The sequence below is a fragment of the Anticarsia gemmatalis genome, chromosome 6 (genome assembly GCF_050436995.1).
Source record: "Anticarsia gemmatalis isolate Benzon Research Colony breed Stoneville strain chromosome 6, ilAntGemm2 primary, whole genome shotgun sequence".
Taxonomy (NCBI): Eukaryota; Metazoa; Arthropoda; class Insecta; order Lepidoptera; family Erebidae; genus Anticarsia; species Anticarsia gemmatalis.
The window spans coordinates 7,417,707-7,443,401 of NC_134750.1; the positions used below are offsets into that span (position 1 = coordinate 7,417,707).

Genomic DNA, 25,695 nt, shown 5'->3' on the forward strand with positions numbered 1-25,695 from the left:
GAGTATCGGCAACCGGCTAGCTATCGAGAAATTTTACACTAAAATCTATTTAGCTGTTTACATTATAAATGTCAAATTGTCGATACGCGAACGCTATCGTAAAGAATTTTACTCCATTGAGTCATCACTTCAAATCAATCGAATAAAACTGTTTGTAAGTACGTAGTACGATATTTTGTTGAACAATTAATTATTTTACGACTGGTTTCTGACGAACTCCTCTATTAATTGCAGTTCACATTATCTATTCGTGATAGCTGTACAAAATTGAAAAAAACTACGAGCGAATTACCAACCTTGGTTTGAAATTTCGGCTCGCTCTTTACATTGGATCTACCTTCTGAACTTGTGGTGAATTTATTTTGGGAATATGCGTAAATATTAGACCTAAATAGGTAAGTGATATTTTTTTTGTCTTGAAATTTCTACCGAGCCGTTTTGCCAGTGTACTCAGTGCTTAAGAACTTGGTTATAAATACAAGTGCTGGCTTTACTCATTTAGCTTGGTAGTGCGTTAGCGTTCGGCAACAGCTGGGTGCCGCACTTAAAAGCTAGCTATTGTTTAGTAAATATATCTACGTCAGTGCATCTTAAAATAATCAAAATGGCTTTGTAAGTATTTTTATTCGTCTATTCGTGGTATCTGCTGTACAAAGGGACCTGCACTTTATACTACATATACGGCATTGTGGCTAGATTTTTAGGTCAAGTTTACAGTAATTTATTAGTTGACTCTGTTTGTATTTTGGATAGGTACGTTAAATCTTTTGGTATAGTACAATGCGGGTGATAGTGTTGTTTCAAAGACATCTTACGAACTTCATTCATATAAACTGTGGTAACGAAAAATAACTGAAATTAAAACAAATATTTAGAACCATTTAATTCATATTGGTTTAAAGTGCGGTTGTTTACTCAATTAAATGCTTACTAAAGAAGCTGAACTCAATTATAAAAATTAAACGGATTTAAGAAAAACATGTTTAATTAGTGATTTACATTAAAATCTAAGTAACAGAAAGTATTGTGGCAGATTGACGTATTAAGTTTGAAGGCGTTTCCGAGTATAAAAACTAATTGTTGAAGACCGAGTAAAAGAAGTTTGTTTTTACCCATTCTCACGGTAGTCGCTAAATACTGCTCATAGTGAAGGTGACGTTTAAACATCGGGAAAATCTAAGGTAATGTATTTTATTATATTAACACGATTTTATAAAAAATAGTAAACTGAAAACATTGATTAGAAGACGAGAAAAACAAAAAAAAAAACTACAATGTTCCTTTCTTTTGAAGTTGGTTAAAAATTAGTGTAGTCTGTAGATTGTATACATATATCTTTACGATTTTTTAAAAGATTCATTCAATGTATGTATCAATGGTGTATTACTCATTATTTAATTTTGGTTAAAGTTTAACTTATTTATTAAAATGGTGCTACAACTAGGTAGGTATAAATAAGAACAGTGATGGCTAAGTAGGATTCTTGTCCTACTCAAATAGTCGAAGGTTTAATCCAAATATAATGTTAAACTACAATTAGTTTTCCATGTACCTAGTGTGTGTATTACGTTTTTTTTAACGGTCGATAAATCGGCGTGATAGTAATTTCCAGACTACCTAGTTCTTGAAGGATTGTTCGATATTATTTATGAAAAAATTACATCAAATTATCACTTTTAAGACTTGGTGCTGCTTCCTAAACAGAAAGTTTTGACCATTCTAAGGAAAATTTAAACGTTTTACCAGATTATGTTAAAATACACTTCGTATAAAAAAAACTCGTATAACATGTCCTAAAGACATGATTCTGCGAAGTGTACCTAGTGTGGTGCTAAGACATATTGTCCTATCATTGGAAGTGCCCCAGATCATTGGCGAATGATAAGAGTTCCAAATCCATGAGACAACGAGGCTGGTAATAAGTATTGGTTCTATTAATTAAATAAATCAATATTTTCCTTTCCTGGCTAGAATAATTTATGCAGTTTTTTTATCTTATTAGGTTAACGATGACCCATCAAAGACCCTTGATATGCCCATCTTGTAGCGGGAAAATAGATATATAGATAATAATTTCAAGAATATTCATTTAGATTTAGTTCATAATCTGAGATAATTATGCGCATAATCGTCATGAGACGACCGGTACATTACCATAGTTCAACAAAAATCATTTTACGCAGGGTATGACAGTAATCAATAATAGTAATAGCTCAATAGTTATGTTCATTATTTAGCAATTAATTAATTAATACATGCAACTTGACGCAAACATCTCGTTTTAGGTAGGATATAATAAAATGTACGTTTTAACATAACATTCATACAGTAGACCATACCTAATTGGTATTAAGCAGTTTTGTTCAGGTGTTACAAGTGAAAAGCAAGATTCCATGGCCATATTCTTTTGTGTGAAACTTATTTTGTGTATAACAAAGTAATGAGTGTTTGAAATTATTAAAATATTTAATTGATGTATAGGATTCTTCATTTCGCTAAACGGAAACTACTAATAATGGTACACTTGCCCCGCGTGAATACGTCCAATTGCGTCCATAGGTTTCAGAAGGAAAGCTACTAGGACGTAAAAAACTGAATTGATGAGTTTCTCGACATACAGTTATAGTTTGACATAAAATGACTTTATTTTGTTTCAAAACGTAAAAGATAAATAGTACCATAATAGTTTTCATTGGCAGAAAAAGCAATGGATGGTTCCAAAAACCCTGTTTTTAATGGATTTCCAGCGAATCGGGAAATCTAGCAATCAAATAGAAAACTGCTTATATTTACCGTTTTTTAAGTTAGGCTCAAAATATAAAAAAATACCCGAGTATTATTGGTGCGATTCAAAAAAGAATATAAAGTAAACGAGAGAATGAATAGAAATGATAACAGATTCTTTTATCAACTTTCGGCCATTGATCTTATACTACCACGTCAAGTATACATACATAACTTTAAAACCGAGTGTTTTTCCTATCGTTAGATCGTGTCAGAACGTCACAACTATCGATTGTGACGTTCTGACACAATCTACTCTTATTTATCAGAAAAAAGTCAGTAGAAAAAGTATAAAAAACGGTGAACAAGTCTACTTTAGATTGAACAATAGCATTCGTTGTAATCAAAACATGTCACATTATTACAGGAAAAATAATACTATAATGAGAATTCAAAGAAAAACGTGAACCCCATTCAGAGCCCTTAGAAGCGAATACATATTTCTCTGAATATGTTCAAGACCAGTGATATATTCATTGCAAATAATAATCTATACTAATATTATAAAGCTGAAGAGTTTGTTTGTTTGTTTGAACGCGCTACTCTCAGGAACTACTGCTCCGATTTGAAAAATTCTGTCAGTGTTAGATAGCCCATTTATCGAGGAAGGCTATAGGCTATATATTATCACGCTACGGCCAATAGGAGCAGAGTGCGAGTAAAAACTGTTACAAAAACGGGGAAAATCATGACCCATTCTCTCTTATGTGACGCAAGCGAAGTTGCGCGGGTCAGCTAGTCTAGAATAAAGATAAAACTAAATATCGACCACTCAATACTTATCAATGCAACCTTATTTGATATCCTTATTATATAAGTTTGTAACCCCCGGTTTCTGAGGTACATTTAGCGGTGTTTATCTTATATTAAATAGAGTTTAAACTCATATGAAAAACGGTATTGAATAGATAAACTACAGTTAAATGTAATCAGAAGCCGGGCTTAAGTCTGTTAGGGCATAGTTACATTGTCGTCATCGGAATTTTATTAGTATTACAATAAAACGTATTTTTTAAGTAGATATATGTAAATTAAAATGTGTTTCTTGTTTCCTTTGTGTCGTTATTTTAATGCAAATTTAGTAGCCAATTCAATACATGCTGACGTCAGCAAATGTGTCATGCTAAACTGTTTTCTGCGGTATACAAACAATAGTTTTACTGCAGCTAGTTTTCATTTAATAAAAAGTCTAGTGGTTTTCAGATTTAACTAATCTGCTAGTCTAATTGATAATGATAAGATCGCTTGAACGAAAGTGCGATTTAATATTTTTCCGTAATCATCAACTCTAGATATTCACGATCAAGGCTGAAAAGCTATGCATTTCTTAGTGTTTGCATAACATAAAGATATTTGAATGTTGGAAATGCGTATTAAACCGTCTTTTTCTTTATGATACTGCATTTAAACTATTAAATTATACTTCTATTGTACCAAAAATCATAATATATATACAAATATTTAGTTAAAGTTAATATTATATAACAATTCTCTTACCTAAACAGGCATTCTTCAGATATTTTGTTTTATTTTCAGAATGGATCGGGCTATTGTGTATTTATTGTTGACTATCTGTACAATGACGGCATCGCGTGTGTCGAATAAACGTAATATAGTATTTATATTCGCTGATGACATGGTAAGACTAATTTGTATTGACGAAATTCTCACCTTCAGAATGTTTGCCATTTATTCCTTCATTATTTTTCATTTCCTTGCTTATTTAATATGACACAGAAAGAAGAATAAAACTATCTTCCGAATAAACAGATTTGAAGGAAAAACCATTTTAATTTTTGTGTATTACCGTTGACATACAATGTATTATACAATGGCGAAATAATATTTTGTAAGATATCTACATCTATTGACAAAAATCCTATCTAATTGTACAAGATTTTGGATATCTATACGTTTCTCTGGATTATGCTTCAATCTTTATCAACCAGTTTTATTTATAGGGATGGAACGACGTCAGTTTTCACGGATCAGATCAGATCTTGACGCCGAACATTGACTTACTGGCGTTATCAGGCGTTGGTTTTGGCCGCTACTACAGTCACCCAATATGTACACCTTCGCGCTCAGCTTTTCTTACTGGGAAATACGCATACCACCTTGGTACGTATTTTTATACTTTTATATTAAATACTCATATGATATGTATTTAAGAAATAATTTTGAAAATTTAATAGATTCTCCATACAGTTATATAGCTAAACTTAAAAATGATACAAAAAATAATACTATGATGATGTATAATTTGTGAATGCCGTCTAACGTAATGATTAACTTAGTGATTAAGACAATATAAAACTGTCATCATGTTCTTTTCTCGTTAGCGATGCTATTGAACGTTTTGATTGAATTTTACTTTTAATAACAGGTATGCAAGGGTACCCGTTGTCATTAAGCGAAGATAGGGCTTTACCAGTCGACGAGAAGTTACTGCCCGAATATTTAAAAGAGGCCGGTTATGCGACACATTTAGTTGGAAAATGGCATGTTGGGTCATCTCGCAATGAACATTTGCCCACGTCAAGGGGCTTTGACTCACATTTTGGACATCGAGGCGGCTATATGGACTATTATGAATATACTGTAGAAGAAACAGTAAGTAAATTAATGCTTAACGTTTAAATGGAAAGGTTCAACCCAATATACGCTTTACACGATTTCCTACAACTTTAACTATCAAATTATTAAAATTGATAGGCGCCCCTAGTGTATCTTGCTAGAACTATTACTCTGAGAGTAATTTTAAACAACAGATGGTTGCTAGTCGAAATATCGGCCGTAGAAAATCGTGGTACGGATACCTTATTCTGAAAGAATTAATGAACCTTAGCATCAGGTATTTATTGATGAAATATTTTAATGACGATGCTTTTAAAATGTTGTGGGATTTTCGAACAGTTTAATAAAATGTCTCTATAAGGTTGCGTTTCCACTCAATAGAACATTATCCGTGTTGCTAAGACAGTGTCTAATTTAAATCAATAGGAGAACTCATATTAGCTCGAGTTAAACCTCAACCTTACATCAATGGAAATCATTACGTATTTTAATGGCGTCATCATTTTGTTGTAAACGTTGATTTGATATAAATTTCAGTTCAGTCCGGTCGGAACAGTTTCTGGTTTTGCCCTTTACGATAATCTAACTGCTGCCTGGGACGTAGAAGGCTACATCACCGATGTTTACACAGAACGAGCTACGTCAAGTAAGACCAATGATTTATCACCATATTAATACTACGCAATTGAATAAAATTTAATTGTTCTCACAAAGAGCTCATTTTGCACAGGGTCTCAAATTATCAGTGGTTCGGATCGTTATCAGATAATTGTCCATACTGAATCATAACTTAATCTATTTAATTTATGACTGTCGTAAAAGGTGGTTCCATTATTATAATGTAGTGTAAGAAAAATCATTTATATTTATTAACTATTTTATTGCGTGAAACTACAACATGGAGCTTTACTTAAACGGCTTTTGTTAAAATGCGCGTATAATATATTTGTTTTTGTAGTATAAAACCCTTTGTATTTTTTATAATGAAATGTTGTATTCACGTATTTGAAATAGGCGTCTTTATTACGTCGCATAATGATCAATATATTGCTATGTCTATATTTTCTGGTAAGGATTAAAATTAATCTTCATAATCAGCCATTGTAACACACGTCAACTTTTCAGTTATTAAAAATCACGATGAATCTTCGCCCCTGTTCTTGATGGTTGGTCACAATGCCCCACACTCCAGTAACAAAGAGTCGTATCTGCAGGCACCGCCTGAAGTCGTCAGGCAAATGCGTCATGTTGAGCTGACTTCTAGAAGAATGTTAGCGGGTAAGTGTCACTGCTGCTTCAGAAAAAAAGATATCATTCTACTGGATTTTTTTTAAATAGTTATTTCAGAAGCAGTACCTATTTGATTCTCTACTTCTATCGAGTAACCACAACCGGCTAGCTATCAAACAACTTTGTATGAAAATCTGATCAGCACCTCCAGTGGACGTCGTAGAAAGTATTTTGGCAGTACATTTAAAATGTCAAACTCTCGATACTTGATGGTTCTAATTGTAGGGAATCGCGCAGCATTGTTTGGTAGAACTGATAAATTCATTTGTTTTTCAGCTATGGTGAAAAAACTCGATGACAGTGTGGGAGAAATTGTTAAGGCTCTTCTCGACAAAGGAATTTTAGATAATACGATAATCGTTTTCGTCTCCGATAATGGCGGCATGACATCCGGACAGTATAACAATTACGCTTCTAATTATCCATTAAGAGGAATTAAGATGTCGCCTTACGAAGGCGGAGTGAGGGTAGCTGGTTTAGTGTGGAGCACTAACTTAAATAATACTAGTCATTACTGGGATGGGTACATGCATGTGATCGACTGGTTACCAACGTTGTTATCTGCTATAGGCGAAGAAGTACCTTCAGGAATCGATGGTATCAATCAATGGGAAAATATTAACAACAACGCACCGTCAGAGAGAAACACTATATACGAAATCGATGACTATACAGGATATGGGTCAATAATATTAGGGAATTTTAAACTGATAACTGGTACGCCTTTACAAAGTTATAGTACTCATCAAGGAGCCGATCTCAGAGGCGTCATAGGTAAAGCACCGTCGTATACTGATGGTATAGTGAATAGTACTGTGTATAATGTACTTAAGTTATTCGGTAGACAGTTTGACACATCTGAATTAAGTATGCGTGGAAAATATGTTATAGAATGTGACGCTGCTTCAAATACGATCTGTTTTCCTTCTAATGGTAAGTTTTTGTTTTAAGTTGTCTAAGGAATATTATTTATTGTGTGTAATTTGTTATTAATTCGGTTAATATTACGTTGTACCTACATTTTGCTTCTTTCTATTAAAACTTTAAAATTCTCGCTTCTTTCTAGCAATAGAAGTTTATGAAATAGAGGCGTTTATGGTTATTGCTTATTAAAAACCTTTATTTAATGTGCCTTATGCTTTGTTGCAGAAACTGTGTGCCTATTCAATATAAAAGAAGATCCTTGTGAGTTAACGGATCTATCAGAAGATTATCCAGAGTTGGCAGAGAAGATGAAAGCCATGTTAGAGAATGAAGCAGCTACGAGAATACCTAGGAAGGTACCGGCCGAGTACGACCCAGAGTCGATCCCTAGCCTTCATGGGTACACGTGGACAACTTGGCTTCCTGACGATACCTCATCTACATAACTCAGTATAAAGAATTCTTTCAACATGTGATGTTATTATGTTCTTGTCAGTATTGTTATTTATTCTATAAGAAGATTACAAAAAACCATAAAACTGAAAACTATATTTTGAACCAGTTATTTTTTGAGCGCCTTCTCGAAAACCAATAACAACACGTTGCATGTAAATTCCGTTTACACCGATATATCAAAGGAACTCAGCAGTAATACGCACTTAGTTTAATGTAGTTAGTTAATATTTAGCCAAAATGTCAACTTCGTCGGAAATTTTAGTTTACCAATTTTATAATAATTCTCAACTGGATATATTAGACGATTTGTTCCTCAAGTTTATCAGATCTGTTGAATTAATAATCTTGTTTCTTTAAGAAAAAAAAATTAACAAAAATAAAACAAATTTATTGTTGTTATTCATACAATAGTCTAGCGTAATTAATAATTAGTTACAACTGAGATGGATCTGATAAGATTGGGTATTAAGTTTAAAACGTGAGTGAGTATTTATTCATAGAACGTGAAGCGGTACTTTAGAATACACTGTTTTGCATCTTGATGTAAAAAAGCAACACTAAAATAAGTATACCAGCATCTTTAATTCTGCATTTTCTGGCTGGTTATCCCAGTAATCAATAAAAGATTTGTTTTTTTTCAAACAACTAGTTTTCTCGGTCCCAAATCTTGTGGTTTTGTAGATGTTTTCGGACTTCTGTTAGGAATTGGTTAAATCAGTATTGCATAGGTGGACCTCATGACTTCTCGCTCGACTAGATCATAATCGTAACTGAGATGCGTTAATCATATACGATTTTTTTTCTTATCATATCAGCAAGTCAACGTTTCTAAATGATGATAATATAAGGGCTGGGATACTGAATATCACTTCATGATGAGAGCAATGAAGACTGACACTTGAGCGATGAGATGAATTTAAGACCGCTTTCAAATGATTCATAGCAGCGGAGTGAAAGGAATTCGGGAGCGTATTATTAACGTTGTTTTCTAACAAAAGCTACAAGCTTACATCAACGAAATCTTTGTCAACCCTATTAAAGTATTTCTCAGCTATGTGCTTAAGATTTAACTTAAATATTTCAACAGTTTGCTGTAGAAGCGTGTCGCTTTACATTATAGAAGCTACAATTTAAATGAAACACAATTTAATCGTCACAGCATCATTATAATTTAGAACAATGTGAGCATATGAAGAATATCTTTGTCTTATCCGTGAAGACAGTCCAGCTGAAATATATACACGTAATTATTATGCATAGTGCCGAGCAAACAAGGTTATGAATAGTGTGTTTGTTTGTGAGAAAGTTTCGGCTGTGCAGCACGCCGACTAGTTTGTCGCTCAACACAACCGAATCTCATTACGCGTTTGTTGTCCCTAAGTAATTTTGAATAACAATAACTTTATACCGTACATTAGATTAGATTTTAGGAAGTTTTAATTCTGCTTTTGAAATACGAATCCCACTATGTCACTAAGATAAATGTTAAATATTTTAAATGCTTGTTTAACGCCCCTGTTTCATGATCAAGTCAAAGGCATAAAATTCGCAAGATAACGCACGAAGTCTTATTTTTGATAGGCCTATAAAAATGTATTAGATAGCTAACACGTCGATTTCAGATTATCAAAGAACAAGCTCGCCCACGCCACAAGTTTACAAATCATGCTTAAGACGATACACATTGCACGTAGGTAACGTCTAAAAGATTATTGATATTAATTTTAGTGTCAACAGCTACCCTTACTGTTTCTTTGAAAGTCACACCTTTTACAAGAGGAAATAATATTGAAGTAACTTGGATAGTTTTTGTGAACAGAAAAAATTGTATCACCATTTCAAAGTCCATTTGGGGTAGTCCCAGAGATATTCTACTTTATATTTGTTCATTTGTATTCAGACCGTGGACCAAAAGACCCGCTGCTGTCTTGAATTCGTTATTTTGAATCTCGACATCTCTTTTTTTAGATATCTACTCAAAGCCAATTTATGAAAATAGCAAGGAAAATAAAGAGTCCTGAAATATGTAGCTACTGTAATGTAATTCCCATTAGGAGAACATTAACATATCTAAGAATAAAAATGGTTTCGTATGAAGTAAGCGTGTAATACCTGCGGTCCTAAATTACATATAGGTACCTATATATAGGTGAGGTTAATGTATAAGCAACATTCAAAATTTGCTAAGCGGATTCGACGTTTGCATGACTGTTAATGTCCTTTAAAAGCGACGTGTTCGTGCAAAGTTGGGAGAAATATTTGGGTTAACTTTTACAAAGTTTTTATTGCTGTAGCTGCTGTGTCGTGTGTTGCGTACTCAAGTAAACGTATATAAATAATATTTCTCGGATTGTGAACTTTCTCACCGTTATGAATATTTGAGTTTTCGTCTCGATTTTATCGGGAGCAATATTTTTTTGTTTGGTACCTATTTCATTTTGCAGATCGCATAAAGGTGAATGCGTGGAAGCAGATAAAAGTGTTTGTTATTGATAATGATAAAAATCAATTAAGCTCTTAACCGTGATCCCCGTAAGATTCAGACCTTGCTCCAATTCGGCCGCACTGACGGTCGGCGACCAAGCAAAATGGGTCATCTCATCAAAGTGACAGGTTGATGGATCGCCCTCAGTCTGGGCGGCGCGGGCGCGCGCGTCTCTTGCAGCTGACTCATTCAGTAGACATTACTATGCTTACGATGAACACTATTAAGACAGGATCGTGATCAGTAAACCCAAAAGAATTACCTATCAGAAACCATCCTGACCTCTGGCCTTAACTATTTGGGAAACGTGACATTTTCTTGGCGTCTACTGAATTTAAACCGCATCCTCTTTTTTGGCAAGGCAGGTCTATGCATAGATCATTAAAACTGCTTAAAATATTCAGACTTGATCCTGTGAGAATAAAACAAATAACTTTTAGGCAAGTTTGCACGACTAGTTGATGGATATGTCTGTGTGCGTCACAACGAGAACTAATTGAAGCGGTCGCCGAACGTTGGGGAAAAACTGCACCACCGATGGCAAAACAAAAGGGTGAAAATAGGTTTTTGTAGCAATCGTCTACTCTGACGAAGGCCCGAGGGCTGCGAATTGGATAAATTAGCTGTTTTGTGCCAGAAATAGCCTGCGGATTACTGGGTTAAGACAAACGATGTGACTGTTGCGCATTCAATGTTGACGTAAATTACCTTTGATGTTACAAGTTGAGTTGACACAAAGAAGCTTTATTGTGACAGTCAAGATTTTTTGTTTTATCAGTGAGTTTAATCAGTGTTCTGCGCCCATTATATTATTTGGTATGCAAGAAGAGTGAAAAATTGTTCTGAATATTGTGTTCGTATTGAATTTTTCCATTGTAAAGAATTTTTGTTTGTTGAACGCATTTTTTCGTGTTATAACCCAGGTAACTGGGTCGTGGAGGTCCGATAGGCAGTAACTCCTTGTAAAATACTGGTATTCAGTTGCATCCGGTGGAAGCCAACTCCAACATAGTTGGAAAAAAGCCTAGGCCATGAATGCATTATTTCCAGATATCGTTGATATAACCTGAAAAAGAAAACATCCATAATGGATTATCCAGAATTTTACGCGAGAAAAACAGCGCGTGTCAGCTGGCCGAGAATAATTATTTAAATCCTGCAACGTGGTGCATTACTTACGTATAATCATTAAGTTGTCGACGAAACAATTACATCTCACTGAACACATATACGTGGGACTCATGCTGATGAATTCCACGGCGACGCCTCTCCAACAACACGCAATTATAATTAGCGACCCGCCTCGCGTCCCGGATACCGTCTATTCACATGTTGCTTACCAAGTTGTACCCGGATTTTTGTTACAAATCTTATTATAAGAGTTGGTAAAGTTATGTAATATACTGATGTTTGTCCATGTACCTAATAGTGTGTATTATTTAATAAGTAAACGTTGTTGAACAAATGATTTTCGTGACCTTCTTGTTAGACAAGGCAAGTTCCTTGTCCTAAAAGCAGAGAAAAGAAAACAGCCATAACGGAGAATATTTTTGATCAGTCTTATTTCTATCATAAGTAGGCTATATATAAGATAGGTCATTTGGACGCAAAAAAAGTTATAAACATAGTCGTCTAACATAAGTGTTCTTCGCCTTCAGAAGTTATTACTTTCAAACACTTTCGGTGATATTCCCACGGCGGTGGATCCATATGCTTTGTGTAATAGAAATTACTTCTACTAAATTTCATCAAACTACTCAAGTTATATTTGAAAATGTTTTCAAATAACGTCACAAATAAGACAAAAACATAAGTATAAGGGTCTTGAAGAAACTTTTCTCAACAACTTAACAGATTTTAAATATATGATGAGGAAATAAGTAATAAATTAATGATAAAACTATCATTCTCGGCTTTTATCAACCTGCTTCAAGACACTGTTTTATTTGTTGATATCAGCCATTCAGTGAACGATCTTTCAAAGCTAATCACCAAATGTTAGCTATCAAACGAACACTAAACTTGAAAGGTCCATGAGTTAACCACAAATACATGTAGAAGTAACTCAAACAGACAAAACCTTAAGACTGATTGTCGTGCTTTGCGTCGAGGTAACAAATGAACTCGATTATTCCTCCACCATGCATTATATTTATCATTTGGTAGTAAATCGCGATTTTTTCCTTTTTTATTCTTATATCTATGTATCTGCACAAACAGAGAATTTTATAGAATGACGTAGAGATTTTTCTATTTGGCCTAAGTAGTACCTAATTAAATGTACTAAGAGAACAATAAAAAAAGTAGTTGGTTACTCCACTTATGCATTAAATGACTTATTTTCATGGAGGTAAGAAGAAATTATCTGGGGGCACGGAAGTGCCCCCGCAAGTCGAGCAAAAAAAAAGCGGCACGGCCGTAACATCCTTTTCTCGAAGCAATTCGGGCTATTTTTGACACCCCTATAATTTCGTTGTGGATAAAACAAGAAGCCTGGATTTTCAGCAACTAATCAGTCATTGTATAAACACGGTATATTTAAAATTTCAGTCAATTTGAACTAGTAGTTTAAGAATGACAACTTGTTAAAATTTTGAATTTTGTCACTCACTGATTCACTGACTCACTGACTCACTGACTCACCGATCATCAAAAGTCTAAGGTACTTCTAGCAGACTTAGAAGCTTAAAATTTAGAATACAAAAAGGGTTTAGTGTCTTAATCATGGGAAAAATTTAATATTTTCTAATTTCGATCCAGTTTTCTAAATACACCAACTGCAACAATAACTTTGTAATCCCATATAAATGTATAAGATTACAAGGTTACATTTGCAGTTAAAGAATTATTATTACTGTAGAAAATAAAATAAATAGGTGTAAATAGGTACCTACTATATGAGGCATAACGGGAGGTGGGTAAGGGTGTTTAGCCCATGAAACTGAACAACATTCCCATAAGAAAATATGTTGAATTATGAAAAAAAAAACGTCTTTCCATACAAATTGGACTTATGTTCGCTCTACAAAAATAAGTGAGATGCCATCAAAAACATTCTGTAAAAACCTCAAGTCTCGCCGTAAAAAGTTGTGAGATCTATATAATACCAAGTCGATTAATCTATTTAGTCTCTACTTAAAGGACCTTCTGTCTTAAGTTATTACATATGTTATTATCATGCCAATTTAAAAAAATACCTTTAAAACAAATAGATCGACTTGGTCATCGCAAGAAAACACAAATTCGCCATTATTAACATTTCAGGAGCATTAACTTCTTGTCGTGCTGTGTAGTGTGATACATACTAATAATCAAATCATGCGATGGCCAGGTCGGTCTATTTGTTTTAGAGGTATTTTTTTAAATTGGCATGATAATAACATATGTAATAACTTAAGACAGAAGGTCCTTTAAGTAGAGACTAAATAGATTAATCGACTTGGTATTATATAGATCTCACAACTTTTTACGGCGAGACTTGAGGTTTTTACAGAATGTTTTTGATGGCATAAAATATTACTTGCTACGATTGCGCAAACCCTGTTATTTTTATATATTAAAAGCGAAACCTTTTAAAGCTTAGCTCATTTTAATTTGTAACAGATGTCATTTTTGCAAGCAATGTTTTACTCGTAACTTTACAATGCATAAGCAGCCACTATCATGAAGGCGAAATAAGGAATATTTTTCTATTTTCTCTACTTTTATACGACCTTTTAAGCAGACTTATTTATTGATTAGAAATTACGAACTTGACAATTATCGACTTACTGGTCAATTATTGCTTGACATATTTATTACTTTCAAACTAATAAAAAAGTACTTAAAACTTTCGTGGGTCAAGGTTAGGCCTTCACCCACTACTCTGCAGATAGAGATATAGTGGAGACATTTTCTGCCAACCTATAGTTGTTCATTCGTTTCAACACACGGTGAAGTTAATTTTTTCAAACTTCAAATTTTATTCAGTGAGTGGTCAATCTAGTGTCAAAGTTGTTAAAGCTGCCCGAAAGCCTTCGACATGGCTTAAGGAATGTTGTCTTATTGATAACTGGGAACAATTTTTACGTGCCACGGAGACGCTCAATTCAAATACCACTTTGCGGCCACCCGTCTAAAGAATGTCCGCGCCAAGGTTGCTTTAAACAGTTCGTTCGATCGTTTACTAAACGACGAACGCAAGTAGCCACGAGCGCCTCGAAGTAGTAATATTAAGAAAGTACTATAAACTATATTTGTTATACTACTACTAATCGTATGGTTAGTGGTCAACCTAGTGTCAAAGTTGTTCAAGCCGCCCGAAGGCCTTTGACGTGGCTTAACGACTGTTATCTTAATTGACAACAACCGGGACCGACTTTTTGCATGCCCTCCGAAGCACGGAGACGCCCAGATCAAATACCACTATGCGGTCACCCATCTATGGAATGACCGTGCAAAGCATTGCTTAACCTACAGATCGTTTACCGACCGGTGAGCGCAACTGGCTATGAGCGCCTTAATATTTGTTATGATATAATAGCAAGTAAGACAATAACTTTATTCCAATACAGCGTATCGCGCTACCTAGTCACATCCACATGTCAACCGGCAAGGCAGAACGTAATTAATCAAAACAGGCGCCGTTCAGTCTAGTGATTAAATTGATGAAGATCGCACACAGCTGTGCAGCCAGCATGAGACCGCGTCTAAACAATGTCAAATAGAGTCCCGTAGACACCGCGGTTAACGGTGCCCGACCTTCTATGGAAAGTTTCTTTGTGAACGATATTATATCTCAGAACACCTTATTTGCATAGAACGTTGCATAGATATTTGAAACAATCTCAAAGGTTTTTGAGAGTGTTTCAAATATCTATGCAACGTTTCGACATTGTGAAATTTTTGCAAGATTTGTTTACTTAAAATCTATGTTTTTAGTGGCTACCTACACTAAGTTTGATTGTTTAAAAGTATTTTCACCATAAATGCATTCAGACAGGTGAATATGAAAATCAATCATCTTACATTCGTCAATTAATTAATCCGGCCGCAGTGCATCGCTCGTTGTCACGTCAACCGCACCATGTCGTTCACAATTATGATTGAGTGACACCACTCCACATTTCACAATCGCAAGGTGGCGGATTACGTCCGGGGATAATGCTAAATCAATGTCACCGCTGACGTCGCTAATACTTACTGGAAATGTTTCAGGTTTCAGACGATATAACAACTATTTATAAGATTTGTATACTCAATTTCATACGGTTTTTGACTCCCTTGTTCAGATTACTCTTTAAGGTTTGTTTGAATAAATTGAAATCACTAATCTGGTTTTCTTGGAAATTTCATTTCGGTGGATTTTATATCTGTTTTGCAAAGAAAGATTCAACCCTGATAGGAGAGCGAAGGGTCAAAGTCGTTCATTCAACAAATCAGTGATCTTGTTTCGCGCAGTGATAAGTTTTTAATGAATTGTTTCCCGTTCGGAGCTCAGGACCATTGTTAGAGAGCACTAATTACGGCTGGTACACAGTAATCCCGAAATTGCCAAACACGCCCGTTGTCACGTCCGTAACATGAACTTGGGTGCTTTGTAATTTACTCGAATATGTTTTCCACAACGTGTCCATCAAACAGCCGGACTGACGATGTAATCAACTGGTTTTCGAATCATCGTTATTGTTGTTCCACAGCTTAAATCGATGGATTCACAACGCACGCTGAATTTTTAATAGGCTGTTTAGGTTTGTCAATTTTGACATGACTGGTTTTATACAATTATGGTGAGTATATTAGTGACTTAGAATCAGTTTGGCCTACCATGATAATATGTAAAGAAAACCAAGTAACAATGTTTTAACATCAAACCATTTTCCTCAGCATTTTAATGAGATCCTAAATTGTAACAAATGTTTCTTAGAACTCGATTAATTAGTACCATTTATTGACACTGCGCGAGATGAGACAAGCAATTTCCTAGATTCGGCTCTTGTATTCGAGATACAACAAAGTTCACACAAAGTTTTGTTCTACTATTATTTCCTGCAGTGTTTGAGTAATTATTCCGGGATTGAACTTACAATGAATTTAATTACATTTTAGAAGTTTGCCTTTAATAACTGAAATGCTTGAAGTCCTTAAACATATTCTTAAAATAAGGATATCTTGGTGAAAAGTTTTGTAGTTCAGGGGATAACTCACAGGTTTTTATTATTTTATTGTTAATCTATAATAAATATAATTTTATTCTTTATCGATACGTAAACGCCGACCCCGCTGTAAATTATATTGTACGTATGTACAAAACTCTTTAGGTTCCAATATCTCGAAAAGCTTTTCTATACTTCTTAGTCAAAGCCAATCTGTGCAATTATACCGTATAATAGTAATGCTGACGCTTTGTGACTTTGTATGCAAAAACGTTCAGGCGCTTAAGTTTAGTTGAACCCATGCTGCCTATACAGATCCAAAATTAAACCGGCGAAATGTCATTGATTGGTTGAATAATAGTATTCGAGAATTAGTTAACATTAATATAAGGATCTAAATGTCACGAAAGGCTTTTTGTGCTCCGCATAGCATGAAGTAACCTTATCGTCTAAATGTCGTTGAAAATCTCAGAGATTTTAAAGGCCTAACCACAATCAATGTAATGACATAAGAGCTACAGTTGAAAACTAATCCTTTGAAGGTATTTATACTCAGTGTATTAATCCGTTAGGGATCAAAGCAAAACGTATGTGTGTAGGCGTAAATTTATTAAAGCAATCATAACACGTTCAATAAGTAAACAGTCCGAACATGAAAACTTGAAGTAATTTGCGAGCGAGCCACGGCACACGCGGCCGGAAACGTTAGCAACAAGAGGTGTTAAACTTTTAATTAGTTCGACAACTTTCAAAGAAGCATTAAGGCTTCCTGGCGGCTATAGTCCCGACCTTTTGTTTTTCACTTTGTAATCAATGAGGATTTTTCAAGTAGCAAGTTAAACTTTCAATAATGTTCAATTACTTACTAGTATTTTTCATTTGTTGTAGGTAAATTTTAGCATTCTAAATTCTGGAGACACGAACAGAACAGATACGGCTGAACGGAAATTGCTGAAACACGTACGTGAATATGAGAAAATAAGTTTTGAAAAATGTGGGAGACCGGGAGTACAGCGGCATTTTCCAGAAATATTCAATCGACAGCTGTTGCATGCTGAATTTTTGAATCTGAATTCAATCGCAAAATTTGTGTGTAGTTGCTAACTGTGCCTTGCAATATCAATACGGAAAACCAATAATTAAAAATTCTCTTCCGCATCCAGCTTCTGAGGCATCTTCAATTAGTATTTTAAAACAATTGTTTTAATTCCATTGTATTTTTATGTTTGAACTGCAGAATATATAAACTGCTGCACTTAAAAATGTGGGAGTCGAACCCTGAAATTGCTACTTGCAAGATTTATGAGCATAATATACAGGACGAGAGAGATAATGCCCAACTTCTATGGCAAATAGGTATATTATACAGAGTGTTGCCGAGGCGCTGCTATGCTTGTTTGTGTTATTATCTTTACGGTTTTCACACTACTTACCTATGTAGGTCGTGTGATATTTGACATAAACGTTAAATTAATTTAATATTGTCTAAAAGTATGTTAACGCGCAGTATACTCGTAATTCAAGATATTAGCAGGCAACCTATCAATGAATCTACAGTAACGTGAATATCGTAGAAACCGTAGCTTCTTATACTATAATATTACTCTCAGAGACTCAAAGGTTTCTTGATACATAGTGTTCGGTTACTCATCCGAAACTAGACCACGATCCCGCATTGGGTTAGCCACTTTATCGAAATGTGCATTAGTATTTACAGTGATTATCGCCTCGTTGCTACAATGTAATGTCTAAATGCTTAGTTTGCTATTCACTTTACCCACTTTTGTATTTGGTCATTAGTCCGCTTGCGAATAGTTACATTCAAATAAATCTGGGGGCACGGAAGTGCCCCCGCAAGTCGAGCAAAAAAAAGCGGCACGGCCGTAACATCCTTTTCTCGAAGCAATTCGGGCTATTTTTGACACCCCTGTAATGTCGTTGTGGATAAAACAAGAAGCCTGGATTTTCAGCAACTAATCAGTCATTGTATAAACACGGTATATTTAAAATTTCAGTCAATTTGAACCAGTAGTTTAAGAATGACAACTTGTTACAATTTTGAATTTTGTCACTCACTGATTCACTGATTCACTGATTCACTGACTCACTGACTCACCGATCATCAAAAGTCTAAGGTACTTCTAGCAGACTTAGAAGCTTAAAATTTCGAATACAAATAGGGTTTAGTGTCTTAATCATGGGAAAAATTTAATATTTTCTAATTTCGGTCCAGTTTTCTAAATACACCAACTGCAACAATAACTTTGTAATCCCATATAAATGTATAAGATTACAAGGTTACATTTGCAGTTAATGAATTATTATTACTGTAGAAAATAAAAGAAATTGGTGTAAATAGGTACCTACTATATGAGGCATAACGGGAGGGGGTACAGGGTGGGTAAGGGTAAACTGAACAACATTCCCATAGGAAAATATGTTGAATTATGAAAAAAAACGTCTTTCCATACAAATTTGACTTATGTTCGCTCTACAAAAAGAAGTGAGATGCCATCAAAAACATTCTGTAAAAACCTCAAGTCTCGCCGTAAAAAGTTGTGAGATCTATATAATACCAAGTCGATTAATCTATTTAGTCTCTACTTAAAGGACCTTCTGTCTTAAGTTATTACGTATGTTATTATCATGCCAATTTAAAAAAGAAACCTTTAAAACAAATAGATCGACTTGGTCATCGCAAGAAAACACAAATTCGCCATTAACATTTCAGGAGCATTAACTTCTCGTCGTGCTGTGTAGTGTGATACATACTAATAATCAAATCATGCGATGGCCAGGTCGGTCTATTTGTTTTAAAGGTATTTTTTTTAAATTGGCATGATAATAACATACGTAATAACTTAAGACAGAAGGTCCTTTAAGTAGAGACTAAATAGATAAATCGACTTGGTATTATATAGATCTCACAACTTTTTACGGCGAGACTTGAGGTTTTTACAGAATGTTTTTGATGGCATAAAACTTTTCCAGCGAGGTTCAGTTCGTCGAAACGGACGAGAGAGACAACTGGTAACTGTTTCAAACAAAGTATGTGTGAGTTTTCAGCATTTCTAACTTTTGAATGTCCCTATTATGATTTGCTGAAATTCGGGCGTAGATAAAGTTGCTTCTGTACTTGATTATTATCTTTGGACTGTATATTTGCGCTTTTAGAGTTGAGTGAGTGATACTATCGCAACAAAATATATTATCATAATTGAAAATATAATCTCTTAGTCGTGTATTTGAAGCAAATATGTTAAGTACTTTTGTTTTATGTGCTAAATATTAATTCTTATTTTATGAGTTTTTAAACTAATTACATTGTCTTCCTGATACCGCAACTCATGAAGCCAGATGTTCTCATCTCTCATGCAAATTGTTGTTTTATAGCAAAAACTTGGGAAATCTGTTGTTTTTATATCTACTTATTTGTTTATGCCAGAAAATATAACTAACTTTACTAGGCATCGCTCCCGTATAAGAAATAAACGACTTTTTTACTTCGAGTTACTAATTAATCAACGATTCTTAATTATAATGCGTAAAGTTGCTAAAACAATTATAAGCACTAATTCTAAGTTAAGCTTTGAATTACTATTTGTAATTTTTACTACTTGAATAAGTAAAATTAGATACTTAGATTAGACACTTATATTAGATTCTATATTAAGAAACAAAAGTTTTATAAAGGTTACTTTCCAAGCAGCCGGTTTGCTCTATACAGAATCGAATACGAATTCGATTGAATCAGTTTCGAGGTAAAGTCAATTCAAATACTTAAATTTCAAACTAGCGCGTGATTGAACACTCGCTGGTTTAAAGTGAAACTAATTGGATTGTTGATTTAAGACTATTTTCATTTTAAACCCGTGTTTGATCACGCGCTAGTTTGGAATTTAAAAGTACGATTTGACATCAGTAGCTCGAGTCTCTGCTACTATCGACTACCGACTACCTATCGAGATATTTTACTATAAAATCTGTTAAGCGCCTCTGCCGGGCTCCGTAAGAACTATTTTGGCAGTACATTTTAAATGTCAAACTCACGATTCTCGACAGTAATAATTGCACTACAGCTCGATTCTAATTCAATCGAATTCGAATTCGATTCTGCTGGGTGGTAGCTCGCAGGTATATTTAATCTGGTTTACTTTATTAACTGTGTAATATAGCCACTGTTTAGTTTAGGAACTTACAAACGTCATTTATGGACATCATTCAGTACGACACCTTTATTCTACAGAATATTAATAATCTTAATTATTCCTTTCTTTTGTCTTCCTGTCTATAAGAAGCGTTGATTTGTTATGCTTTTGCCAACATGTCTGAAACCTTTATATTATAAAATGACACTGCCAAATCTATGTATGTTAATGATGTATTATTGATTCAAGTGTCCAAATTAAGACTGATGTCATGACATAAGATTAGCGGATTTAAAAAATGTGTTTAATAATGTCCTTTTCTTTACAACACAGAATCTTTCAACGACAAAATATATAACGTTAAATGCATACTTACAAAGCATAGCAGTCGTTGATTCGTTTTAAAATTTCAAATTACTAGATTATCAATAGTCTAAATTAGGTACATATTTTATTCGATAAATGTGCCTTACTCTTAAACATGTTGTCATTCAATAAATATTTATCATTGCATATAAGAATTTTAAATCAATGTTGAATTTAACTGGCAGTAATGTAAATACGTTGGAAGCATTTCACAGAGCGATGTCCGCGAGGCGCTGTTACCGCTTCGCTCGTTTCATATTTTCCATCAACACATTATTTCCAAGCGATTTTATTTCAGTGACAAGTGTCAGATCATGTCTGCTTGTAACTGGGGTGTAGCTGCCGAAATGAGAATAATGTTAGTTATACATACATCTATAAAATTACTTAATTCAATTATTTAAAAAAATCTTAAGTAATATTTGCAATTGATAACGTTGAAAAGTGATGTAACCTATATTTGTGTGTTCATGTTTATACTAAACTGCACTATTATTTTCTTACAGTTCGTTCCTATTACTCGTGGTTGCTGGTAAATGTGAAAATATTGTACAACCGAACATAGTTTTTATAGTAGCGGACGACTTGGTAAGAATATAGTGTACATTATTTTCCGTCTCTATATACTTTTTATTCGTGTGAAACACAATGTAACTTTGTGCATGGTTATAAAAATACGGATTTGGGTTAATTACATACATTCATTTAGATACGTAAGAATTACCCATTCATGAAACAATAATACGGAATACAAAATGCTAAAGTAGAAAATGTGGTTAAGGTTACGCCATGAGAATAACTTTTTGAAACTCATTTAGGATGCTTTTTGTGGTATAACTCGTTGAAATATTAACAGGGGTGGGATGACGTGAGTTTCCACGGTTCACGGCAGATAATGACACCGAACATAGACGCGCTCGCTTACCAGGGCATCATATTGTCGCAGTACTACACAGACTGTCGCGGCACCGCATCGAGGAGCGCGCTCTTCACCGGAAAATATCCCATGCGAATGGGTACGTTTATTTTGGTATAACCTTTTCACGGTCGCGATTTTTATAGAAAGTAATTAGCTGTTTTAGATTTGTTCCGAACAAAGAACATTACCGAAAACGCTTTTTTCACGTTTGGCGTTTCAGTCAATATTAGTAAGACTGTACAAATAATAATATCTCTTCCATGTTAAGGTACTCAAGGAATTTCTATAGCAGCAGGCGAGGATCGCGGAGTGCCGCCCTCCGAACGTCTGTTACCTTCGTATTTACAAGAATTGGGCTATGTCACACATTTAATAGGTAAATGGGAGCTCGGTAAATCCAGAGAACATTATCTGCCCACTAATAGAGGCTTTGATACATTCTACGGCTTCTTAGGCAGCGACGTGGATTACTATACATATAATCATGTACAGGTTTGTATAGTCAGCTACTTAAAGCATTGCGTAATTCCAAAATACTTATCTACATACGCATATTATATAAAGGTTCTTTCAATGACTTTTTTCCTTTTCTATTTTGCTCGAAAATGTCTACAAGTTTATTTTGGTTTCTGCAATGTGGAAACGAGTACACTTCAATAGAAAATAGTTTGCTAAGAGGTTGCTTACGAAAGTAAAACGCCATTTAGCGAAAAAAAGTATCATCATACTCCCTGTGGTTGTACTTAAGTGCAGTACTACTAATACAGCCATACATGGAGTGGAGGATATTGGAAAAATATAAACTAACATTTCAAAACTTTTGCAGAACTTGAACGGTACTGTTTTATATGGACTCGATTTATTCCATAATTTTACTCCCATTGAAGATCAAAGCGGCCATCTTACCAACATACTAACAAATCAAGCTATTAAAGGCAAGTATATAATTTTATTGATTACACATTAATCAGGTACATTAAACTGACACGCTTCATTTATAAATAAACATTCAACTTCTGAAACATCTGAACATAATAAATGATATGAAAAATAATGTGTAGAGTCTTCCGATTAGCCTTTATATCAAGCTAAATGCCAAGGCCAGTTAGGGGAACTACAAATCATACGCCGACAGAATTCCATTTGTTTTATATCAGCGAAAAAGGTTTTGTTCTATTTTGTTTTATGTGTATTGTAGTGATAAGAAATCACAACACATCGGTTCCTTTATACGTCCATATATCTCACGCGGCTGCCCACGTGGGAGGGGGGTGCGTTAATCTCCAAGCGCCGGAGGAGAGCATCGCCGCAAACGACCACATCGCACATTCCGCTCGACGATTATATGCAGGTAACTGATATACTCACTATCTACAACCATTCAACTATTTATAACTGATTTCAGAAGCACTTTAATCAAAACGTGTAACACCGCACCGTGAAACACGCTCCACCAATATATAATAGATACTCTCTCTAATCATTCCAAATTTAACTAATCCATGAGTCGGTTTAATTAGACAGAAATTGCTCGGAAAATTATTTTGAACGTAAATGTTTACGTGTAAGTTCTCTATACCAATAATGAAATTAATTAAATTGCATTTTCCAGGTCTCGTAACGGGTTTAGACGCAAGTGTAGGGAACATTATAGCGGCATTAGCCGAAAGAAATATTCTCCACAACACAATAATCGTTTTCGCTTCTGATAATGGTGCACCGTCTACAGGATTTAATAGAAATTTCGGCTCTAATTTGCCGTTGCGTGGAACAAAAGGTTCGCCCTGGGAAGGTGCACTGCGCTCTACGGCGGTTATTTGGCAAGCATCACTGCCTTCCAAAATTTGGTCGGGACTTTTTCACGTCATTGACTGGCTGCCAACACTAATTGGTGCGGCAGGTGGCAATATTAGCGAGAAAATTGATGGCATTAACCAATGGAGCGCCGTAATGAGTAGTAAGAAATCTCCACGCTCGGAAATTTTATTAGGTCTGGACGATTTAGCAAACTGGGCAGCTCTTAGAGTTGGGAATTATAAAATAATCATAGGTGACGTGGACAAAGGAAAAAGTGGATACTACAGCAAGGAACTGAAATTGTTCAGATTACCTGTATTTCCATATGTGAATGTTTTACTGAGCTCTGAAACAGCCCGAGTATTTAAAGAGACATTATATGTAAATGTGGATGTGGACATGGCACTGAAAAAGCAAAATTATACCAATTTACGTTCATATTCGAAAGACGTGGATGAAAAAGAGCTTTGTGTGCCCACTAGTTGTAAGTTAAATCATATTATATACCAACAATGTGATATAAAATTGTGTCTGAATATTTTAATTTGCAAATTATTAATTGTATAAAAGAATTCATTATTGCATAACTTTTATTTACAGCGAAAGGTTGTCTATTTGACTTAACTGAGGACCCTCTAGAAACGAATGATTTGTGGTATTCCCACCCGGAAATCGTAAGACAAATGGTTCTTCAGCTACGCATGTACTGGGCCAAGATAAGCCCACGACGACGTCCGAGAGTAGACATGGAAGCTAATCCTGCGCTTCGCAATTTTGTGTGGACACCCTGGCTTAGTAACGAAGAGGAAGTACAAAAATATGAAAACATAAAACACGAACATTTGTTCCCGCCTTTTCCGTTACAAGTTTCAGTCGGCGAATTACAATATTTGACCAACCTTAATCTGAATTTATTTAAAAACAGCTTTACTGAATATATGAAGAAGACAGCAGATGCGTTCGTTGAAAGTATTGCTTCACTGTTTTCCTTTTAAAATGCTGATAAGGAACTACTATTTTAAGTAATTAATAAGTAAAATATTTTTTTTTATGCATGTTTGTTTTTGTGTTAATGAAAGGGTTGTGAAAACAACATGCTTGATGACTTGGATGAGCCGAAATAATGAATTTTATGAGCCGACGAGTTATTTTGTCGTCGCTTCGTCGGTCGCCCTTTGATCAAGGCGTGCATTAAAAAGGAAAATTGGTCAGCTTTTCGGGTTCGCATAACTGGAAGGACACCATATTATTATGATAATATAAATAACAACATCTACGTAACTAGAGAAAATGTTCAAACAAGGATTTTTTCATTGTCAGTCTTCTGATATTGATAAAATAATTATGTATGTTATAAGCAAATAACTGATTAATAAAACATGAATGTTGTCAAAATATTAGTTTATTTATGTTCGTGTATTAAATACACAAATTCATCTATGAGTCAGATCTATGTTATGTGTCATGAATAAATCATTTTCCTGTATTCGTTCCATTGGCACTGATATGATTGAAAATTAATCTGTTATGGAATAAAATGAAGACGCATTTATTTGTAGCTTTTGTAAATATTACAAGGCTGATTAATTAATTAGATGCCAAAGTACACATCATTACCTATGACTTAATGAATATTCTTTGATATTGATCGTATGCTGTCTATTGTATTGTCATTTTCATATCAAAAGACGTGCAAAGCCTAACAATGTATTGATTTTGATCATTTGCCAAAAAGAATATCCGAACGTAAACAACCAGCAAAAGTTAAAACATACCCATTTGACGACTGCTCAATCTAGTAAAATAGAATTCGTT

The 25,695-nt window shown here is 34.5% G+C and overlaps 2 protein-coding genes across 4 annotated transcripts; both read left to right on the forward strand.

The window, feature by feature from the left end:
- The first annotated feature begins 245 nt into the window (after positions 1–245).
- On the forward strand, positions 246–8,126 carry LOC142973641 (arylsulfatase J-like). Of its 3 annotated transcripts, none has more exons than XM_076115573.1 (8): positions 246–395; positions 4,321–4,423; positions 4,746–4,905; positions 5,171–5,397; positions 5,899–6,007; positions 6,487–6,639; positions 6,928–7,584; positions 7,801–8,126. In XM_076115573.1, the coding sequence occupies exons 2-8, from the start codon at positions 4,322–4,324 to the stop codon at positions 8,019–8,021; spliced, it is 1,629 nt and encodes a 542-aa protein (XP_075971688.1). In that variant the 5' UTR covers positions 246–395; position 4,321; the 3' UTR covers positions 8,022–8,126. The 3 variants fall into 3 exon arrangements, with proteins under 3 accessions (XP_075971688.1, XP_075971686.1, XP_075971687.1); XM_076115571.1 differs by lacking the exon at positions 246–395 and adding an exon at positions 489–612; XM_076115572.1 differs by lacking the exon at positions 246–395 and adding an exon at positions 1,081–1,181.
- A 13,267-nt stretch (positions 8,127–21,393) lies between these two features.
- LOC142973886 (arylsulfatase B-like) lies at positions 21,394–25,235 on the forward strand. Its single transcript, XM_076115913.1, has 8 exons — positions 21,394–21,522; positions 21,671–21,752; positions 22,021–22,180; positions 22,352–22,575; positions 22,910–23,018; positions 23,282–23,434; positions 23,696–24,364; positions 24,481–25,235. Exons 1-8 carry the CDS (start codon positions 21,479–21,481, stop codon positions 24,873–24,875), a joined length of 1,836 nt encoding a protein of 611 aa, XP_075972028.1. The 5' UTR covers positions 21,394–21,478; the 3' UTR covers positions 24,876–25,235.
- The last annotated feature ends 460 nt before the right edge of the window (positions 25,236–25,695 follow it).